We start from the raw sequence: 22,603 nt of genomic DNA on the forward strand, positions 1-22,603 counted from the left end.
CCTTAATTTTAATGGACTGGTAACATACATATATATATCTATATATAGATGAACAAAGTCAAGCAGGGCGGCACTCCATTCAAACGAATCTGGTGCAAGGTCCATAAAGTCAGTAAATAGAAAGCACTTACCCCCCACACTGTATGTGAAGGATCCAGACCAGCACTCAACGTAGGTGAAGAAAAATGAGATTTATGTCTTACCTGGTAAATCTCTTTCTTCGAGGACATCAGGGGCCACAGCGTTACAGTGGGTAGTAAGGAGATGGGAGAGCACCAGCACCCTAGAGGTTAAACTTGAACTGCCTCCCAGGCAGCCGGGCTCCTCCCCTCCTCTACCCCGCCTCCAGGCCAGGAAGCTCAGTTTTTTTAACAAGCCAAGGCAGGAGACAAGATAGAAGGAAGAGAAGCACCACACAGAAACACATTCTGAACATGTTAGTACCCTCAACCGAGGGATAATATAACATAATCATAACTTAACCATAACGGAAGTAAAGCAGGCGCGGCAGGGAGGGATCCCTGTGGCCCCTGATGTCCTCGAAGAAAGAGATTTACCAGGTAAGACATAAATCTCATTTTCTCCTTCGGGAGACATCAGGGGCCACAGCGTTACAGTGGGACGTCCTAAAGCAGCCACCTATGGGTGGGGACGCGCCTGTGCCGCAGCCAACACACTCTGGCCAAAGGCCGAGTCCTGGGAGGCAAACGTGTCAAAAGCGTAAAAACGCAAGACAGTAATGGCGGACGACCAAGTCGCCGCCCTGCAAATTTGCTCAACGTTAGCACCGCCTCTTACAGCCCAGGACACCTCCACAGACCTAACGGAATGTGCCTCAATCCCTGCCGTAACCGGAAGGGAGGTGTCCAAATATGCCTGCCAGAGCGACTCTAGCGGGCAGTATTTGCGTAGAGGCGGGCCACCCTCTCATCCGAACACCATATAGTACAAAGAGAGAGAGAGTCTGACTAGTGCAACAGCCTAGAACGGTGCACATAGCACATAAATATGCCCCGGACGGACAACGTCCAAGGAGGACCAAGCCGTAGTAACAACAGACTGTCTAAATGCCGGAACAATAATGTCCTGGTTGACCTGAAAGCCGGACACCACTTAAGGTAGTTGAGAAGGGACGGTAGGAAAAACCGCCCGGTTATAACCAAGAACCAAGGACTTACAGGACAGAGCTGACAGGTCAGAGACTCCCCTGGCCAAAGCTATCGCCAACAAGGAAACAATCTTCCAGGCGAGTCAACACAGGTCCACCGACCGCAAGGGCACAAAAGGTGGGCCCTGAAGAAGTCAGGATTAGAGAGATCCCAGGGGGCAACTGGGGTAACTAAGGGAGGCTGGATATGCAAGACATCCTGCAGGAATGAACAGACATCCGTCGACAGGGCCACCCGTCGACAGAACAAGATGTGCAAGGCTGAAATCCGAACCTTTAAAGATGATCAACGCAACCCAGCCTCCAGACCCTTCTGCAAGAAGGACAGAACCCTAGCCAGGTAGTAAGTCCCGGAATCTGAAGCGTAGGGTTCGCAGCAGGAAAAGTAAGCCCTCCATATGCGATGGTACACCCCATCTAGGGAGGTTTCCTCGCCCAGAGCATGGTGGAGTGAAACCCGCTGGGTCTTACCCGGGAGGTCTCAACAGCCACCCCGTCAAAGCCAAGTGCCTCAAAGCCGAAAGAGAGAGGCGGACCATGAGAGCATGCCTGTGTCCAGGGGTAAGCGAATAGGAGGGGCTACTGACTGCAGATCCGAAAACCAGATCCGTCTGGGCCAAGGTGGAGCAACCAGAATCAATGTGCCGCCCTCCGGCTTCAGCTTGCGAGACATTCGCAAAAGGAGGAAAGTGGTGGAAAGGCGCCATCAGTGTGGACGGCCACGGAGCGGACAGGGCGTCTACCAGGCAAGCCCCCCCCCCTCCGGGTCGCAAGACCAGGACCCGCACAGTGGTGGTTTGAGGGTATGGCGAGAGGCTGTCAAGGCCACCTCGGTTGGGCCCCACCGTTGTACCAGCATCTGAAACATCACTCTAAGGAGGGTCAAGTCGTCGGCATCACAGGTCTGACGGCCGAGGAAGACCGCCACCCAATTCTGGACTACCAGGATAAAAATTTCTGAAAAAGCAGGGATCATCTCTGAAAGATGCCGGATGCTTCTGTCATAGTGGGCTGACAACTAGTGCCACCCTGGTGGTTAACATATGCCACCCTTGTCGCAATGTCCGACTGGACTTGCACCGGCCAACCCCTAAGTTAGGGTTCCGCCAAGCGGACTGCCCGGAAGATTGTCTTTAGTTCGAGGACGATGATGGAGGGCTGGGCCACTAGAGTGGTCCAGAGACCCTGGAACGACCTTTGAGAAGTGACCACCCCCCAAACACGGGAGGCTAGCATGCATGGCTCCAGTAGCGAGGTCCCGTCCAGAAGCCCCCAGGAAAGGGGGGCCCTGCTGGAGACCAGGCGAACTTCTGGGCATGGATATTGTGGGAGGAAACCGGAGTACCAGGAGTAAACCCATGCAAGTCTGGGGAGAATATACAAACTCCGCACAGTTAGGGCCATGGTGGGAATCGAACCCATGACCTCAGCGCAGTGAAGCAGTAATGTTAACCACTACACTATCCGTGCTGCTCCTTGGACAGTATTGTAGAGGGTTGGTATGGAACTGAGCCTATTCTGCCAATTCGAAGGCCGATCCACCAACCCCAGGGACCCCACGCAGGCATGCACAGACACCTGCCAGGGGGACAAGAGATGTCTGATCCTGGACTGTAGAGCCAGATGGCAATCCCCCAGAAGGGATATCCTCTGCCGAATGGTATCTAAACCGGCCCCCATATTTGGCACTGGCCCAAATAAAAAGGAACCCTCAAAAGGGACTTTGAGTTCAGGCCTTCCAAGAGCACAGACACTGGTATGTGTGTGCAGCTATGGCCGAGGGTGACCCTCTGGAGGCGATTGGTGTAATTTCCAGAGCCGTCACCCCCAGGTAAAGTGTCACCTGATACTTAATAGAAGGCAGCAGGGTTTCCTCCGACAGCCCTTATGCAGCGTCCGCTGTGAGAGAAGTTGCTCACGCAACTAAGGCCTTAGCCACCCAAGCAGATGCCTGGGGCAGGAGTGCGTCCACTTTAGGGACAGTCTCTCAGGGGACTATGTCCTCCTGTGGAAGGGGGTAAAAGGAAGGGAAACCGCCGATGGCAAGCTAAACTTCCTGTTAGGAATCTCCCAACTGATGACCTTAGTCGAGTTCACAGATTTACGGAATAAACCCAGAATACACCTAGGGAGACACCCAAAGGTGTAGGCGGCTCAGCGGGGTCGTTTAAGGTAAGGACCTATTTGACAGCTGAGACCAAGGTCAGCACCTCAAGACGAGGTGGGGGGGATTCACCTTATCACAGGCCCCCCATCTTCCATACCGTCGTCGACGGTCCCCTCTAGACAATGCTAATCCCAGGTGTCCTCCTCTCTGTGTCTGCTGACGGAGGAGTCTGGATGACGGGGGTATCTGCGTCTACCTGCAGGTACAGAGCGCTTCCACTGTGCGGGGAGCTACACCCGCCAAGGATGGGGACGGCATTTCTGGGGACCTTGTCTGGAGGCAGATAAGCACTCAGCCAAGGGATGAGGCTGCTACTGCTACTAGCTGCACCGGCAACGGAGTAAAGAACGTGGCCCAAGCAGGCTCCTGTTTTCTAGAGGAGGCTGTACCTGTGGGCATCGCCCAGGCATTGTAGCAGCCTGCGTATAAGCCGTACTGTGCTAGTAATGGGGGCATAGGCCAACATTACAGGATGTACAAGACATCCGCGCCGGAGCCCCAGAGTCACTGGGACTGGTACTCCTGGAAGACGTTGCAGTATTATAGCACTGTGAACCGGCTGCTAAAGCACAGGTAAGACAATGTACTACAAGTATAGAAGGCATACAATGCCATAGAATAGGCGGGTAGCCTATATGGTACCGCTAACACAGTATTCTCTGACCAACAGAGATAGTGTTCAAGCCATACACCGTAAGCTGGTACTACGTATACCTTGCGGTGGCGTAGACATTTGGCCCATTTGTACGGCTAACACAGCATACTTCTGTTTTAAATTTTGCATTGTGGGAAGAAACCGGAGTAACCCCACTAAAACACGGAGAGAACGTACAAACTCTGCACAGTTAGGGTCATAGTGGGAATTGAACCCACGACCCGAGCTGTGCTGCCCCCACAGTACGCAGTAAGCTAGTACTAGGCACATATAGCAATCATTGGCAGGCAGCAATCATTGGCAGGCAGCCTTTCTGACAGGCAGTGATAGTGTTACACAGTGCACAACCAGCCTGTGATATACATACAATGCAGTGATATATAGACAGTGCAGTGATATACATACAATAGACAGCTGCCGTGATATAGACCGGCAGTCTATTCGGTACAGACAATGCAGTATGCATCTGAGCCAGCTTGTAATAGACATACAAAGCAGTGATATAGACATACAGTGCAGTTATATATACACAGGTGCAGTGGATATACTGGCAGTCTATATGATACAGACAACGCAGTCTGCATCTGACAGCCAGCTTGTATCTGACAGGCAGATAAACTCTGTACAGTCTGGGTCATGTTGGGAATCGAACCCATGACCTCTGCACTGTGTTGCAGCAATGCTAACCATTAGGGCTGTTTCACACAGTACGGTTCCTGCCGCACGGTGAAATCCCGTACGGCCAGGGAGCCGTGCCGCACTCAGCAGTTGTGAATGGACACTATTGTGTCCATTCACACGGGACGGCCACGGCCCGGCCGCACGGCTGCAGCCGGATCCCCCCACTGGAAGGGACGGCTGCCGGGCTGTGGCCATCCCTGCCATTATAAAATTCTGAGTGCGGCGCGGCTCCCTGACCGTACGGGATTTCACCGTGCGGCAGGAACCGTACTGTGTGAAACAGCCCATACACCATCCGCTCTGTCCTTTATGCTTCCGACAGGCAGTGATGGTGTTAATTCACAGGATACAATGTTGCACTTGGCTCTGCTTTGCCCAGAGATTGAACTCTGTCTGCTCTGTAACCTGACTCCTGGAGGAGATTATTACAGGGGAGCCCAGGCAGTGAAGGAGTGGAACCCCAGACTGGCTTGATAAGCTCTCTGTGTCCCTCCACACATGTTAAGTCAGCATGACCTAACCAGCAATACATGGCCATATAGTACAGTGTAACACAGATTAAACTGACAGGCAGCTAAACTGTTAACAAACAATGCAGCATACAAGGGCAATGAAATTAATGGCACAAGGCTCCTTTCAGAGCACAGTACTGTACAGTTTCCCGAAGGAGGGGTACAGGGGGGACATGCCCAAATGACCTGGCAGTGAAGGAGTGGAACTCCGGGTGGCTATGAGCTCCTCCGTGTCCCTCCTCACATGTCGCAGGCAGGCAGGAAGGGATCTCAGTGGCGGGAACTCTCTGTGTGTTAAACACAGTTCCCTGCCTACTGTCCCCGGGTGGAGAGGCTGATGTGGGGGGAGCCTTCTCCCCCTGCTGACAAATGGCCCCCAGGGAGGTGTCCACATGCGGCGCAGGTAAAAATGGCAGGGGTCCGGCGCTACCGGGCGGCCCCGCATACCTGGCGCCGCTGCCCACAAACCGTTTCCCTGGTGGTCCAGCGGGAGCGGGTGGCGAACCAGCCGTCCGCTTGTCAGCGCAGTCGGCGGTCCCCCCCGCCGAACTGCTACAGCCGCAATGCCCAGCAAGCGCAATCGCGCGCGCTCCCAGCGGGGAGCGCGTTACCTTTGTCAGGTCCCCGGCGTCCGGTGGCGGCTGTGGCTCCCCAGTGCCCGGGGGCCGCTGCAGGTCCCCACCCTCGAGTGGCGATGCAGCTCCGGACCCGGGTGATGGAGCAGCAGCGCAGGTGTCTGTGCAGACCCCCAGTGCTGCTGCTCTGTCACTGACAGAAGTCAGTGTAAAAGAAAAATGAAAAATAAAATATAAAAATCAAGTTAGGCTGCTAAATAGCAGCCCCTCTATTAGGTGCATCTGGCTCCTGCCAGCACCCGAAAAAACTGAGCTTCCTGGCCTGGAGGCGGGGTAGAGGAGGGGAGGAGCCCGGCTGCCTGGGAGGCAGTTCAAGTTTAACCTCTAGGGTGCTGGTGCTCTCCCATCTCCTTACTACCCACTGTAACGCTGTGGCCCCTGATGTCTCCCGAAGGAGAAAAAGGTATTTATTCCATGCTGTGCAGTACAATAAACAGCTACCTGGCCCGACGGCCATTTCAACTGGACTCAGCCAGTCTTCGTCAGGGGTCACCCCACATCGGGTGCAGAGCACTTATAAAGGCTGTAAATGCGCCAATAATTTTCAAAATCCCAACTGACAGCAGCCTCTCTCTGGCTGCTTTGACAAGGGGGCGTGTGGGAACGTGCGTCACAGGGAATCCCGGGGGCTGGTCCCGCAGCGGCATCAGGCACAGCTAGATACTGTCTGATGCGGCTGCCGGGAACCATTTACGTGAGGTGTTAAATGGCAACAGTTGCAGTGTACTACAGCAGCACGGCAGGGTAAACTAGTGGTGTGTAAAGAATAGATGCGGCAAATAGCCATAGCCACTGTGCGGGCTAATAAGCAGTGTCCGTGGAGAAGTCTAATGACGGAATGTCTGTGAGGGGAGGGCGGACGACTGGGGATGCCGGCATGTTCAGGTTGCTGTCAGGGATACTACACATTATCCTCTGACCCTGTCCTCGGTACAGAAATCTCCAGGATGCCCCGATTTGCCTACAGACGGGGGCCCAACCTCAAGGACCTACCTGTGGTCACAGATTCTTCAACAACCAAATCTATCAAGAACAGCTGGCTCTACCGCAAAAAGGGTACTTATAAGTGTGCTGGATGTTCGAATTGTCCTTTTATGCAGACAGGCACTGAGTTTACCCACCCGAGGGATGGGATCAAATACACCAGCAGATTCCATCTAGACTGTAATAGCAAATTCGTGATATACGTTCTCCAATGCCCATGTAAACTTCTTTATGTAGGCAAGACTGTCAGAATGATGAAGGAAAGGCTAAGTCAGCACAGATCCTCGATCAAGAAAAGCTATACCAGCCTTAGCTCCCAAAATGAACTAAAAAACTTACCAGTGGCAAGACATTTCCTGGAAAAATCACATAGTGTCAACCAATTACGTTGCACACTTCTGGATCACATCCCACCACTCAAAAGGGGCGGGGATAGAGACAAACTTTTAATGCAGAGGGAACTACAGTGGATTTATCGACTCGACACCCTCTCCCCTAGAGGCCTCAATGAGGATTACAAAATGGGTGGTTTTCTTTAATTAAATGACTATTCTTCCAGTGATTTTTCCATGTTCTGATGTCTCCTATTATTTTTCTTTCTTCCTTCATTCACCCATTTACTCATCTCTAAATTATTCCAATGCACCGCCGTGTGCCTATGGATATGTGTTTGTGATGTTGACACTGAATGTCGACATGATTCACACCGCCGTGTGTGCTTATACTGGTTGCTTTGTCATTTAAAGTGGATATTATGTATTCTTTATCAGCGCATTGTATGCACCGCCGTGTGCTATGTTTCTATTCACTGATCACCATTTATAAGCGGTGACTGACTGTTACACGTATTTGTGTAGTATCCCTGACAGCAACCTGAACATGCCGGCATCCCCAGTTGTCCGCCCTCCCCTCACAGACATTCCGTCATTAGACTTCTCCACGGACACTGCTTATTAGCCCGCACAGTGGCTATGGCTATTTGCCGCATCTATTCTTTACACACCACTAGTTTACCCTGCCGTGCTGCTGTAGTACACTGCAACTGTTGCCATTTAACACCTCACGTAAATGGTTCCCGGCAGCCGCATCAGACAGTATCTAGCTGTGCCTGATGCCGCTGCGGGACCAGCCCCCGGGATTCCCTGTGACGCATGTTCCCACACGCCCCCTTGTCAAAGCAGCCAGAGAGAGGCTGCTGTCAGTTGGGATTTTGAAAATTATTGGCGCATTTACAGCCTTTATAAGTGCTCTGCACCCGATGTGGGGTGACCCCTGACGAAGACTGGCTGAGTCCAGTTGAAACGGCCGTCGGGCCAGGTAGCTGTTTATTGTACTGCACAGCATGGAATAAATACCTTTTTTCTTCACCTACGTTGAGTGCTGGTCTGGATCCTTCACATACAGTGTGGGGGGTAAGTGCTTTCTATATATAGATGAAGATAAATATTATTCTATTAAAGACTGGGGGCCATATCGGTGCCTTGCAAGAAAACTCCACTCTACAGTCAATGAAACCGGGCAGGAAGACATTACGATTGGTCAGAAGGGACACCGAGACATTACGATTGGTCAGAAGGGACATACAGCTTCCAGGCTGGCTAGATCACCTCACTGCCCCATTCTGACCTATAGAAAGACAGAACATTTAGCTACAGGTGCTGATATTAGGAGAGAACACACCTCTAAGTAAAGCTGTGGTCCCTCCTCCCTCGGACATTAGCTGGCAGTGATGTCTTAGGCGATTCACCATAGAAATAGTTAATTATAAAGATAGGGGTGACCCCTGCTGAAATTTCTGCTCCTTTATTAATGCAATTATGGATCTGATCGATATTTGTAATTTGGTGCGTCCTCCCTGAAAGGCCACAAAAACAGAGAAGCTGCTATGTTGGCATATGAGAGTATGCGTGGCAGATACCTGGTACTCTTTCCTGCCATATCTGCCATCCTCTACTTCTATTATGTTCATGACTGCGCTTTATAAATAATGGAGAATAATAACGAGCCCTCTAATTAAAGACCACAGCTGATGCCTCATTACAAAGCCTTTTTTTTTTTAAGAAAAAAATTGGGAAAGCGTACTGTACAACCCCCATGGCTTACTGCAGCGACGCCTGGCACCGCTAACCGACCTTATCTATTACTTCTTTATGGTAGGTTTAAAACTAAAAGGAAGACATTAAAAAAAAAAAAAAAAGGTTTCTAAGCAGCGGCCTCATCTGTAGGAGGCACTTGTGCGTCGCGTCCAGATTCATCTCAGCAGTTCTGTTACTGCACACAGCTACGCTATAACCATTTCCAACAGGCCTGTGCACAGGCTTTTACATCAAGGTCTGTGAAGCGCCATGCGGTGCGTGCCGTTGTCATTTTACACTTGGCAGCATTTTACGGGGCTGCCTTCAAATAAACATCCTGGCAAGTTGTGCACTGAGCAAACATAGGCGAACAGCAGCTGTCTGCAGGAACCAACGGCGACTTCACCCCGACGCTGCGGCATGGGCACAACCTGTGGGGGCGAACGGGCAGGAAGCAGGCTCAACAGCTTTGCAGATATAGATTAAAAATAGCCATCGATTATTTCTTCGTGGCAAATATTAAGGCTTAGGTTTTTTCAGATTGCCACGTTAAAGACTACGCGTTCCTTTTATTTTACGGTTTAACCACACTGTGGCTGTAAGCAATCCTGTGGTGGCATTCTCTGTAACCGGTCATTTAGTATAATGCGCTTTAGTGTGATTATATAGACTTGCTGTAAAATGTGACAAACTCTTAATAGACATGTTTTGTGCACACAACGGGAGATCCTACATGGATAAAATACTTTCTGGAAAAGTCCTTGCAATACATGCATTAAGTAAAAGCAGGAAGGGACAGGGCGCGCGCGCCGGAGCGGGACAGGGCGCGCGCCGCAGTGGGACAGAGGCGCACTATCAGAATGGAAAAAAACATTTAAAAGGACGGCTGTAATACCCATGTTCAGCTATTTCAGGGATCCGCTCTGCAGTTTCTACCCCGGACATAAGGAAGAGAGATTACCACTTCCCGCGTACAGGGGATTCCAGTCCATATGGTCATTATAGCAGAGCAGTGCTGAGTCAGGCATAGGGTGACATGCAAATTCTGGCTTGGATGGTTCACCCCTAACCCACTACCGTGAGACACTACAGAAACATGGCACTGTACTTGTTCTCCCAGACAGAAGTAGCTGCGCCTCGGCATTACAGGGAAACCCTGGACAACGGGTGAGAACTGTGTGGCCCCAGTCTTTACACATGGACAATGGGTGGATGGTAGTGCTAAGACAATAAATGGGTGGCATGTGCAAGGTCATTGCTACCAAGAACTGCACCGCATCACGTTCTAGTGAGAAACCAGTGGCAAAACGCCGCTCTGTATCTGACACAGCCACTGCAACACTGGCCATACAAACCCATTGTACTGGCCTAAATTGACAGCCATACCCAACGCTAGCCTGTATGAAGCCTCTCTGATCAATAAACCGCATCTAGGTCAGTACAAGGGTTCTCCGCACCTCAACCCTTGTCTTCCCCAACAGGTCATGTTCTGAGGATGTCTGTATGTGGAAGCAGGTGGGATAAGGACTTGCTCAGCAAAAATAGATGAACTCATCTGCGCATGAATAAAGAAATCCTCAAGACATGACCTGCTGCTGGTACTGGAGGACTGGAGAGGAGACCTGACCACCACCCCTCCCCACTTACTAAATGCTGCTGCAAGAGGACTGGTTACCCATCTTAAGAGTATTAGTTTCGGAGACAGAAGGCTGAAAAAAAAAAAAAAGACGTTCGTCCATCGAGTTCAACCTATCTGACTTGTAACTACTGACTTGAGTCACATCTATAGGATTCCCTTAGTGGCCAAAAATGCATCCAGTTTTGATTTATATTCATTAACAGTAGTTGCTGTAACCGCCCCCACCGGCAATGAGTTCCAGAGTTACTGCTCTAATGGTGAAGAATCCTCTTCTTAATTCAGTATGGAATTTCTTTTCCTCCAGCCTCAGTACATGCCGCGTGTCCTAAGTATAGGCCTGTTAGTGACCAATCATCTCCCAGTTCCATATGGTTCCCAATCCTGTTTCTGAACATACTAATCATATCACCTCTCAACCTCTGTTTCTCCAGTGAAAACATATTCAGCCTGGTTAACCTATCTTTGTATTCTAGTGATTCCAGACCTTTTACTAGCTTAGTTGCCCTTCTCTCTATCTGTTCCAATTCATTTATGTCCTTTATAATGTGCGGTGCCCAGAAATGAACACAATATTCCAGGTGTGGTCTCAACGATGCCTTTTAAAGAGGCACTATCACATTGGCATCCCTTGAATCCATTCCCCTGTTAATGCATGCCAGTGTCCGGTTTGCTTTTGCTGCTGCACTATTACCCAATTTTTCATCTATGATGACCCCCAAGTCCTTCTCTACAGCAGAATTCCCTATAATAACTCCATTTAGCCTATAAGCAGCTTGTTCATTTTTGTTCCCATAATGAATTACTTTACAATCAACTGCATTTTGAACCTTTCCAGTTTAATTAAGTCACTTTGTAGTGTATCCACTTCCTCTCCAGATTTTAATTTCCTTACTCAATTTTGTGTCATCTGCAAATATTGCAATCTTACTCACTATGTCACTTCCTATATCATTAATGAATATATTAAACAAGGTAGGTCCCAATATTGAAACTTGCGGGACTCCACTTTGGACCTTACCCCAGCTGGAATGTATGCCATTTACCACCACACGTCAACCTGGACTTACGATTAAAAACATTACAAAACAAAATGTGGAAAACTAAAAATCAGATAAAAGTAACAAGTGGCAGAAGGTGGTCGGCCATCTTTCCGCCAGATTAACTTCAGCTGTAGAACACTCACATGGACACTTATTTCCGGAGTGGTTCCCGACCTCCAGCGCAGTCTTGTGCTTATTCCGGAAAGCTTCCTCCGCTCTGGCTTCTGCCTTCTGTGGCTCGGAAGTTTGAGGATTTACTTGCTCTGAAGTAACCGACAAACCTGCACGCACAAGATAAGAGAAACTTTCAAATTAATCCTGAATGAAGCCAGGAAATACTTTCAGCTGTATTTGGAAGAAGAAGTGTTCACACCAGAGTTTCCATCAAGTCAGCAGGAATTTCTCAGGTTGAAATTAATTAAAAGATACCCCAGATTTGCCCCTTCGCTCCAAATGGAAGCCTCATAACACAGCGCCGACCGTTATTTAATGGCAATTCACTAACAAACTGCAAGGGGAGAAACCGCCGACTCAGCAGCGCTCAACTGCTTCATCTGCCGGCGACAGGCAGAAAAATGCAGGTACAGATGTGCAGGTACAGATGTGTCGTTACACAGAGATATACAAGTGTCGCACATCTAATGAATGAGAGGTCTATTTGTGCGCCCTAGCCACGGCGCATTGCGACAGACGCATTTTTGGGTAAATAAAGGCGGCACAGACGTATGGTGCTAGTCGGTACCTGGCTCGCCAAGTAGAGCTGTTTATTGCTGCAGTCGCTGCCATGTATGAGAACATATCAGTAGTAGCGCTATTAGGGACTTTACCGCATAATTGGTAGTTACTGGATAAATTGCAGATCGCGTAATATATGTAAGGTAATCCGCGGGGCTCGCTGCGCTTCGGGCTCGATGGCTCGCCACACTATATAAAATCAACTCCATGCCGACATGGATAGTGGGGGTATGAAAAGGTCGAGAGGACGCGTTCCGCCGCCGCTCATGCTTCGGGGTGGCGTGGATAGTGGGGGGGTGCATAAAGCACATTAATAAATTACATTGTATGTCATCTCATTGTACAGTACATTAAATGCCATAAAACCATGTAAAATGGGATACGATATCAGATGCGATCGCATCCGATTTTATATCGGATACGATTTTTGTCATGTATTCACTGACAGAGAGCAGTGAATAAATTACGGTACATAGGGAAAACCGCATCGCATACAATAATCGGATGCGATTTCACTACGTTAGCGTACGTAGCAAATCTGGGCGCCGCGGTAATACACAAGTACCGCACCAAGACTTGTATTCTATCAAGCAGCTGAAAAGCCGCATCTATTCGGGTACTAGTTTATCTACAGATCTTTGTGGAACCCAGAGAGAACACTTAATGACGGCATACTCACGTGGTTTGGGCCATTGTTTGATTAGAGGGTGTTATCTGAAAACCAACAGGCATGAATGTAAATGAGGCGGACGGATTACAGCGTACCTCGCTTGGTTCTTGCCTCTTTAATCTCCTCGCACAGTTTGTTGAACTCCGGATCCAGTTCAGCAGCAATGATGGCGTGCGCGGTGTCCTTCATGGTGCAGGCGCGGTGCCGGATAATTTTATCTGTACAAGACACGGCAGTGAGCAGCTTCTACACTGTGAGTGACCCAGAAAGAACAGATCTGTACAGGGTATACGTTACATCTTGTTCCCTAGTCTGCATGTGCTGTGCTATGTGGGTCATGTGCGATGTGCAGGAGAGATGGCAGATTCATGTGCAGTGGCTTTATAAGGATACAGAGAACGTGGAGGTTCCCAGCCATTGTTTCATTTCTCGTTGGGAAAAAGGGGGGTTTTTGGCTTGCACTGACTTATTTTTGTAGTATATTATACCAGCTTGTTGTCAAAATAAAGATGTAGATATCTCTTACCATTTATACGCTGGTGGTGCTCCCCAGAGTTATGGATAACCATAAATTTTGTAGGGAGAAAAAAGATAACTCTTTTTTGGGGGCACTACTTCAAAGAATTAATTAAATTGCTGTTTACTTATTCTAAGTTAGTTACGTGGGGGGCAATCCAATTTCGAGCAGCAGAAATTATTATGGTGTCCTGGACAGGTAAGTATATAGGGAGACACTGTATTAGACAATTGAGAGCGGAAGCAAAAGGGGGGAGAGGGGTCGGGGGGAAAAGGAAGAAAAGGGAGGTTTAAACAGGTGTTTTATAAGTGGAATGTATAATGGGATTAAGTTAATTTGAGGAGCTGGGCCGTACTTGGGTGCATCAGCTTAGAATCACCTTATCACCCCTGGCAGGTCCGTTTCCTCACAACCATCTATTGCCGCTAAGTACACCTAAAGTGATAAATGTTTCAGCTTAGAATGATCAATTTTTCCATATTTGGTGCTCCAAGAAGCCGCATGGGCAATTGATCACTTTGCTGAGTTTTTTTGGTTTTTTAATGCTCAGTGAAATCAAAAATTATATATATTTTTACCCAAATTCATGTGAAAAAAGATTTTTTTAAAATTTTTTATATAAGTTAAAAATGGCGATGATGTTATTTTGTTCGGTGGTGTCAGCCACTGACGGAGGACCCCACTATTTGTTACTCATGTGCTAAGATTTACCAAAACTGTATGTATAATATAGTCTTAATACACAGAAATAGGTAGTGAGATTAGTTTGCACCCCTAGGGTCCCAACTGTTCCTTGTCTGTCCGTGTGCCTATAGGCAGTGAACGGGCCAAACGGTGTACAGGTTAGGGGGCCACTATAATGGGGGCAAATGGAAGAAAGAAACCGGGATCTGCTGTTGGGGTCAGACTCATGGATTACCCCTGTTGGAACTCCAGTGCAGGGGGTCACTCATTAGCTGGCCGCAATGAGAGTCCCTTAGTGAGGATAGCGGAGTAGTGGTGACAGACTTTGCCAGATAGGTTTCACACCCCTTCTGCCCAATATAGCACACTGTGCAGTAAGATTTTATATAGTGTTACAATTGCATAAGTAACCAGAAAGGGTATGTTTCACTTCTACACATTTATCACCTTACCACATAGTAACTGACATTTGCTTCATTATTACTTTTGTGCAAATCACACCTGAATTTATTGCAGCCAAAATTTGCAATCAGTAACAATTAGGCACAGATAAGTTTCAGTGTCTGCTCTTGCTCCTATAGATAGTTTGTTACAATCCTCACTGGCACTATCACATCAGTCTAGATTCTGAGGTTTACTATGTACTCACTATAAGTTTCTCAAATAAATTCATTCGGACTCTAACATGCACAAAAATATGAGTGTTTAAGCACATCACTCTAATTACAGAGGGTAAAAAGAAAGAAGGGTGGTTGGCTGTAATCCCTTATACATATAACATGGGATACCGACACAATGGTCTGGACACTTGGTCCCGGCCACCCAATTTACTTATCTTTCCCAGTGTGTGCTCATCTGTGCTGTATGCACGGGGGTCTCCTCAGTGGCCGTCAATCCACCTTGTTGCTGAACGCGCGTTTCGCCTTGATGTGCAGGCTTGTTCACCAGTGTGTTGGTTTGTGTACCCAAACAGTGTTTAAATGCCCGGCTAATTCGCCGGTAATAGTAAGCAGCTGTTGTTGCTTACGTCTCAGCGGCAACCTGATTGGTTGTTTGCTCTGTGAATCCCCTCCCCGTCCTATTTTGTCCAATAGGGTTTGGACTATTGCCGATCCCCTTTACGTTGCGGCGGAGTGACGTGCCGCTCCGTATCTAGTTTAACTTACATTAATGCGTCTATACTGATATTAACTACAATCCCCACAATCCTTTGTTATTGTGGCGCTCCACTTCGGCAACCTAATTGGTTGCTTATCCTACGAATCTCCTCCCCAACCTACTTGGATTGTTTCATTTCTACATCTCTCCTCCAGTGAGACAGCAAAGTGATTATATGCCGGAACCTGATATACATATATATAACACCTAAATCCTGCGCAGTTCCTCTTCCCTGTCTGGGGAGTCGCGCTCTGCTGCGGTTCTTCTAGCACAGTGTGGGCTGTATTTCAGCACTGTTATGCAGACCAGCCCTGTGCTATAAGCACCGCAGCAGAGAGCTACACCCTGGTAGGGTGGAAGAGGAACTGCACAGGTTTTAAAAAGATGCAGAGTGCTAGAATGAACACTATTATCTCTGCCAGCAGCAGCGAGCAGTTGGCTGGAGCGGGTTCAGGTGCTTCCCTTCTGTGACCTCTGATTGTCAGAGCTCACGGAAGGACACTGTACACAGCCAATCCTCTCTTGGACATCCATCCCATTGTAAGACCACATTTAAATAGGTGCACACACACAGACAGATTTGAAGCAAGATGTGGGCGTTCCCGATTGATCGGAATGACCAATAGTTCTGTGTATCGTCCACGATGCGTGTACCGGACGATCGTTAAGAATGATCGATGATCTTTTCATGCATGCAGGAACATCATAGACCAATCTATTTTATACCATCGTGTGTACTAAAGATTTGAAACCGTCAGTAACGATGTAGGATGGTTTCCAACACGGTTCCGTGTGTTTGAACCTTAAGCCTTCTAGGTTCGGGGAACCTGGTCACCACCAATCAGTGACGTGATATATTATGAACAGCCTGCAGCTGCCCGGATTAGGAAACGTTCTGACCATTGAACATAAAGCAGCAACAGTCTGCCTTGATCGGTACGCGGTCCCTGGGTTGATAAGGTCTAGGCTGACAGTCAATAGGTCGACACTTAAGAATGGTCGACATACCTTATGTCGACAATAACAGAAGGCAGTCGGGTATCGACACATATTAGCTCAACATGCATTGGGTTGACAGGGCTAAGATGGACAGTAGTGTAAGTTCGACACAAGCATTAGGTCGACAGCCAAAAGGTTGACTTCAGTTTTTAGTCCCGAATGTCAACACGGACAAGGTCAAAATGTACCGATACGCTCGCCATGCTTAAGGGACGTCCCCTAGCTGCGCTCGGCACATTATTTTACATTTTCCACCAAGCCGTAGTGGACAAAATACCACCTGTCGGCACATGTTGGCTCAAAAGTAACGTGAACAACTCATGTCGACCTAATGCTTGTATCGACCTTCCAATCATGTCGACCTTAGCCATGTCAACCCATTTCATGAGCCGACCAAAATCTAGGGTATGTCGACTATTCTTAGGTGTTGACCTAGTCACTGTCGAACATCAGTATTTGACCTAGGACTATTATCTATACCATAAACCCCCTTTATCAGGCCACTTGAGATAAAGCATTATGTAAACATTGTGCAACAACCATTAACATAAAAAAAAAAAAATGCAAAGAAAGAACAAAAACAAGTCACATTTTCTTTTAGCACTGATGAAGACGTAAAACCACAAAGCATCCATGCATAAAAAGACCTGGTGCGGAGTATCCCGGCATTGTACCACAGACACTCCCAGTGGAGGAAAGCAACATAACCAGACCAAATGGAATATTGAGAATACAATTTCAACCTTTTGCGACCACCGCGTAAATAACTATAAAAGAAAGTAGTAACTGAAAGACGTTTATCAATTTAATTTGTTGAAAAATGTATATATAAAAAAAACACCATAGATCAAAGCAAAGTCGTAGCCCTCACTAACAAATCAGCGGCTCCCCCATCACCCTAACTCCCCTAGGTACCTGTTGTGACGCATCGTTCTTTGCGCTGCACTCTAAAGCGGCGCCTTACTCTGCTTCAGGTAAATGACTTTGTATCAGGATTTTTTTTTCTACTTTACTTTAAACACTCTACACTTCATAACACAACCCATTACCAGAGCTGAACCATTCAGGATCGCAGCTGAATGACATAAGTATACACCATCCTTCCATTATCTGCGCGAGTAGAGGATTGCTGCAGCTTCTTACAATTGCATTATATATTTTCAGATCCAGGGCACGGCACATGGGTAAAACATAACTTTATAGATCTCGAGCCATCGTTTATACCTAGCACTCGCCTTTTCAGCGAATCAATAGTTTAAAAAAAAAAAAAAGTATTACAGAGTCAATAGACAAACACTTTCTTTAAAAAAAAAAAAAAAAAAACACATAGAACCCTTATTTTACACTGCACCTGTCCTTTCCCGCCGACAAGCAGAGCGGAATAATCATTCAACACATCTCCCCCCTCAGGCAGGTTGAGGTTTAAAAATCAATATAGCCCAGGGAGGGAGAGAAATGATAATTGCAAGCGCACATTTCTACCAGAGCCTCTTTACCTCCTGGTTCTTTGTCGGGATTGTACTCTAATGCGTTGCTGCAGATCAGGTCAACGTCCAGTAGGAAGTCCTGAACCGTCATGTAGCGATTCTTATCAATTTTGGTCATTATGGTGGAGAGGTCCATGGGTTCTCGGATGACTTCAAGGTAATCTGAAACCTTTAAAAAAAAAAGACACAAGCGGACGCGGGGCGCCGTTTATAAACTCAGAAATGGACAGAAGAGGAAGAGAAGGAGGTGCGCACACAGATTCTATAAGCAGCAATGCGTTAGGCCATCAACGTGAGCAGCTCATGCGAGATAAGCGGTGGAAAATCTATTATTATCGGCTTTTGTGAAGGTAGTGTTTATCTGGTACACGTCAGGTCCCAGTACATGTACATGAGACACGGTACAGTGACCACGTATGGTACTGATGAACTGCATGCATGGCTCATGTAAAAAGCGCAAGACACCGTTCACTTGGGGAAAAACAAAATATACATCCCCCCCACACACACATATTATATATACACAGCAAAGCAGAACGTGGTATGAGGAGCGCGTGATACCGGACACTAGTGCCATCCAATGCAGTGTGTACAAACACAGGCATTATGAGACCACACAAACAGAAGTAGGGATCCCATCTGACTCCAGGACACAATAAGGAGCAATATTATATGTAGCATGGTGGTTTCAGATCCAGTGTTGTTGTTGGTGTGCACTGCACACCCCTCCTGGGTGGTTATACAGGAAGAGGTTTCAGTTTTAGGGGTTTACCGAACATAAAAAAAAAAATATATAACAAAAAATAATAAAAAGGTTCCCACTCACCTGGCCGTTTGCTCCAGGGGATCGGGCAGGGGGCTGCCCAGCATTTTATAGGCGTCCCCATAAATATGGTGGGAATTCCCCTAAGAACGCAGACGGTCGATGCCTGCTCGTGGCGGGTAGCTGGCGCCACATGTCAGCACCCGCCCCCTTTTTGACAATCTCCGACGGTAATAAAAGTCAGTTCAGACTGACTTATTACCAAAGGAGAGCAAAGTCATTTGGGGTGTGGTATGGTGCTCAGACAGGGGGGATCCCGACGGTCGGAATCACGACTAGCAGTGCTCCGTCAGGAGGGGGGGGCGAGTGCTCGCCACGCTGCGGGCTCGGTGGCTCGCCACAGTTTCTATTCTCCCTCTATGGGTATGTACTCAGACTTCTTCACTGCAGCTGGACCAAACAGGTTCAGTTCAATTTCCCAACATTCAAACTACGACGGTCAAAATACATTTATGCATTGGCATAAAGTAAAAATACAGACAGACACTGTGAAAATGCTGCCATTTAAATTGTTGACGTGTCAAAAATTTGACGTGTTTTTTTTTTTTTGGTGTCTATGCGGGGTATTCAATACGGCCCATTTTCGGGTGCCGGACGGGTTCCCGACAGTCGGGATCCCGACAGTCATTTACCCGACGTCGGGATCCCAACTGTCAAAATGCCGACAGCCGGGTGCCCGACGGACACCCGCTATTTTCCCTCGCGACCCCCATAGAGGGAGAATAGAATAGGTGGCTCGCGTAGCCCGCAAGGGGCTTTTTTGCGCTCGCCATGCTGTCTGACTCCGGGCAGTCGGGATCCCGATGTCGGGATAATGACTGTCGGGATCCCAACTGTCGGAGTCCCATACCACACCCCCCATTTTCGCCCTATGCTACAGAAACGCGACAGTCGGAATTCAATGTTCCGGCTGTTGTGTCGGAAAGTCTGCCCTAATCAGTCCCTGTGCGGATTATTCACCTGGGCAAAAAATCCAGCACCGGCAGAAACCACGTGGATCAGCGAAATTGCCGCAAAATGACTTGATGAATTTGCGGCCGTTTTTCGGCCATCCCTATTCACCCCCCAAAAAATTGAAACGGCATTGGTGAAAACGCCCGTGATTGAATACTAACCAGCAAATTATTGCCGATTTTATACCCCCCCATAAATGGAGAACATTATAGACTACCCAAGAGTGGGTGCCCCTACAAATTCTCTCAAACAGAATGCTACAGAAAAAAAAAGTAGTGGCCTTTGTCAGCATAATAAAATGGTATTTTTTCAAAATTCCCTGGGAGACACCGGAATCCGTGGGTATAGCTGGTGCTGGAGGAGCCTGGGGCATGAATAGTGAATGTTCAGAAACACAGGCTCCTCCTCCAAACGACTGAAAAGAACCAGCGAGGTGGAAACGGTGAGTGAAGGGAGGTGGTTTGAATACTGAGGACTGGCTATGACGATGACCTATCAGCACTGCTCGATGTCAGGGCATCGAATATACAGTTTTGTCTTGGAGAGACAAAGTGGAGAAGTTACACATAGAAACCATTCCAATTCCAACTGAAGCTGTACTAGAAAATAACAGTAGCCAATCAGCTGCTAGGAGCAATTTTTCCCCTTCATTGTTCTTCAGGATTCGATATACAGTATCTCTGCCAAAGTAATATTTTCCTTAATTGCAGACTCCTACAATTCTTCTTTATCATGTACATTATAGTCCTTCAGCCAGGAGAGGGGCAAATTGCACCACACATCCTGAGGCACAAGCGTTCCTCAACCCCCTTTCTTTGTACCGTTCAAGCCATGCTAGAAGGATTTACTTAGTCATTCAAAACTTAATAGAACCTAAGTAAATCTGTTACCACTCAACCTAATGCCCCTCACACACTGGCACGTCAGGAGGGGGCTAAGAAACTCTGATACCTACAATGAACACCCATATTACAATATATATTGCAGCACTGGAGTCTTGGAGTCAGCTGGTGACCCTGGGTTGCACGGACAGGCACAGAAGCGGAGTTTGGTTTTTGGTAAATACATTTTGTCAAGAAATTTGACTGCTTTCGTTAAGGTTTTAAACAATTCCTTGAAATGTGGTTGTCGGTAACAATTTTCAGGATGTATTAATATTGTCTATTGTTTAACCCATCTGCCTCGTCAAAATCCCAATTTTAAGATTCATTTACAGTATATCCACCGTGAGTCAGCACGTTGCCAGGTTTTATTATCTTACGGTTACCTCTAACTTTGGTTACACATAATAAAAACACAAATAACGCACAGGATGATGAACCAATTAAAGATTATATAAGCTCGTGAACAGGGCCCTCTTACCTCTCTGTCTGTAAAAATATGTCCCCGATTGGGAAACGCTACTGAAATGCTGGTGCTATATAAATAAAATGTTAATAAAGATTATGACCTTCCTCCAGTGGTGGAAGTGGGCCATTTTTAAGGTATAGCCTCATGACGGTGATTCAATTGAATGAAATAAACAGGTAAGTCAGATGCCCCCATACAGCTAGGTTGCACTCAGGCTAAAAAGCCCCCACACACACTGGGTGATTTTGCCCAGCGTGTAAAAACAGTGATTATGGGGAAAGTCGATTTTCGTCCATTTAAGCGATTTTTCCAGGGGTGGACAACTTTCCAAAGCAGGACCCCATGGAAGGCCATCCACCCATTCGCTCCTCTGCTGGTAATACCAGCAGATGAGCTGCGGTGGCCGGCGATGATGCGGGAGCGGGCAATAGCACTAACCGCTGGCCCCGTACACACTGGGCGGCTTTTGAACTAAAAGCAGCTCAAACAACAAAACTGAGCTGCTTTCAGCTCAAAATCGCACAGTCTGCATGGGCTTTTAGTTGCAATGCACCAGGAGACTGTGCTGTTTAATGTGATCTGTGCGACTGAGTCTCTGAATCTGTACACAAAGCACTGCAATGTTACAGCCGCAGACTTTTTTCCCCAATACAAGTTGTGTTCTGCTCCGTATACAGATGTCATACTGCTTGTGCGGGATGCTGGCCAAAATCTAGACATTTTTTAAAAAGGTGTAATCATTGGGATACGGTCATTTTGTCTACAGTATTATGGTCGACAGTCATTAGGTTGACATGGGAAAAGGTTGAAAGGTCATTAGTTAGACAGGTCGTTAGGTCAACAGTCAAAAGGTTGACATGGAGTTTTTCACTGGTTTTTGAGCCGACACGTGCCGACAGGTGGTATTTGATGCCCTACCAGCCACTAGGGCGTGGTGGTAGAATAAAATAGTGTGCCAAGCGCAGCGAGGCACCGTGCCCAACGCAAAAAAACCCCTGAAAAACCTCATGTCGACCTTTTGACTGTCGACTTAGACAATGTCAAACTAACGACCTGTTGACCTACTCCCAGGTCCACCATAATGCTGTAGACCAAATGATCCCAACCCCAATCATTAACAAGGCTTTGTTTTGCCTTGTCAAGGATTGCCCCATTAAAAAAAAAAAAAAAAAAAAATAGCGTTTTGGCCGGGATTCTGCACACCCGCTGAATTTTGACACCATTACATCGTGCCCACAATATACAAGTGTTGTATGTCAAATGAATAAGCACAGTCTCTTGGAGCACGCTAGTGTCATCACATTGCACCCAAGATGCATTCTTGGGCAAAGCTAGCAGAGTTGCAGGATGTGACGGCTCACTTACGCCAGACATCGCATGCTACGTGGGGTATTGAGGCTGGATGTATGTAGACACGTCCGTCGGTAGACTGAAAGCATGGCCCAGTGAGGTTTAAAGGTCCATACAGTGTTATTGCAGCCTGATGCAATAACAGTCTGGCTGGGAAATGGCTAACGTGCTGTGTATATGCGGGAGCTTGTCAGCATTCTATCCACTATTGGCGCATATGGGAATATCACACTAGCAGCTGGGAGCCAGGAACCACCAAACGTGAAAGCTTTGGTCATTCCCTCCTGTAACAATTATTCTCTCAAGAAACTGTAAAATCA

General features: G+C 47.6%; 1 protein-coding gene across 4 annotated transcripts in view; it reads right to left on the reverse strand.

The window, feature by feature from the left end:
* Window positions 1-22,603, reverse strand: part of ATAD2B (ATPase family AAA domain containing 2B) — a 97,195-nt gene that overhangs the window by 7,004 nt on the left and 67,588 nt on the right. For all 4 annotated transcript variants that reach the window (XM_083178623.1, XM_083178622.1, XM_083178621.1 and 1 more), the window contains exons 22-24: window positions 17,816-17,975; window positions 13,057-13,179; window positions 11,700-11,837 (exon numbers count right to left, since the gene is read on the reverse strand). In XM_083178623.1, coding sequence (XP_083034749.1) covers window positions 11,700-11,837; window positions 13,057-13,179; window positions 17,816-17,975 — 421 coding nt within the window. The remainder of the gene's footprint in view (window positions 1-11,699; window positions 11,838-13,056; window positions 13,180-17,815; window positions 17,976-22,603) is intronic.

Source organism: Crinia signifera, chromosome 3, assembly GCF_055691185.1.
Source record: "Crinia signifera chromosome 3, ASM5569118v1, whole genome shotgun sequence".
NCBI classification, from domain to species: Eukaryota; Metazoa; Chordata; class Amphibia; order Anura; family Myobatrachidae; genus Crinia; species Crinia signifera.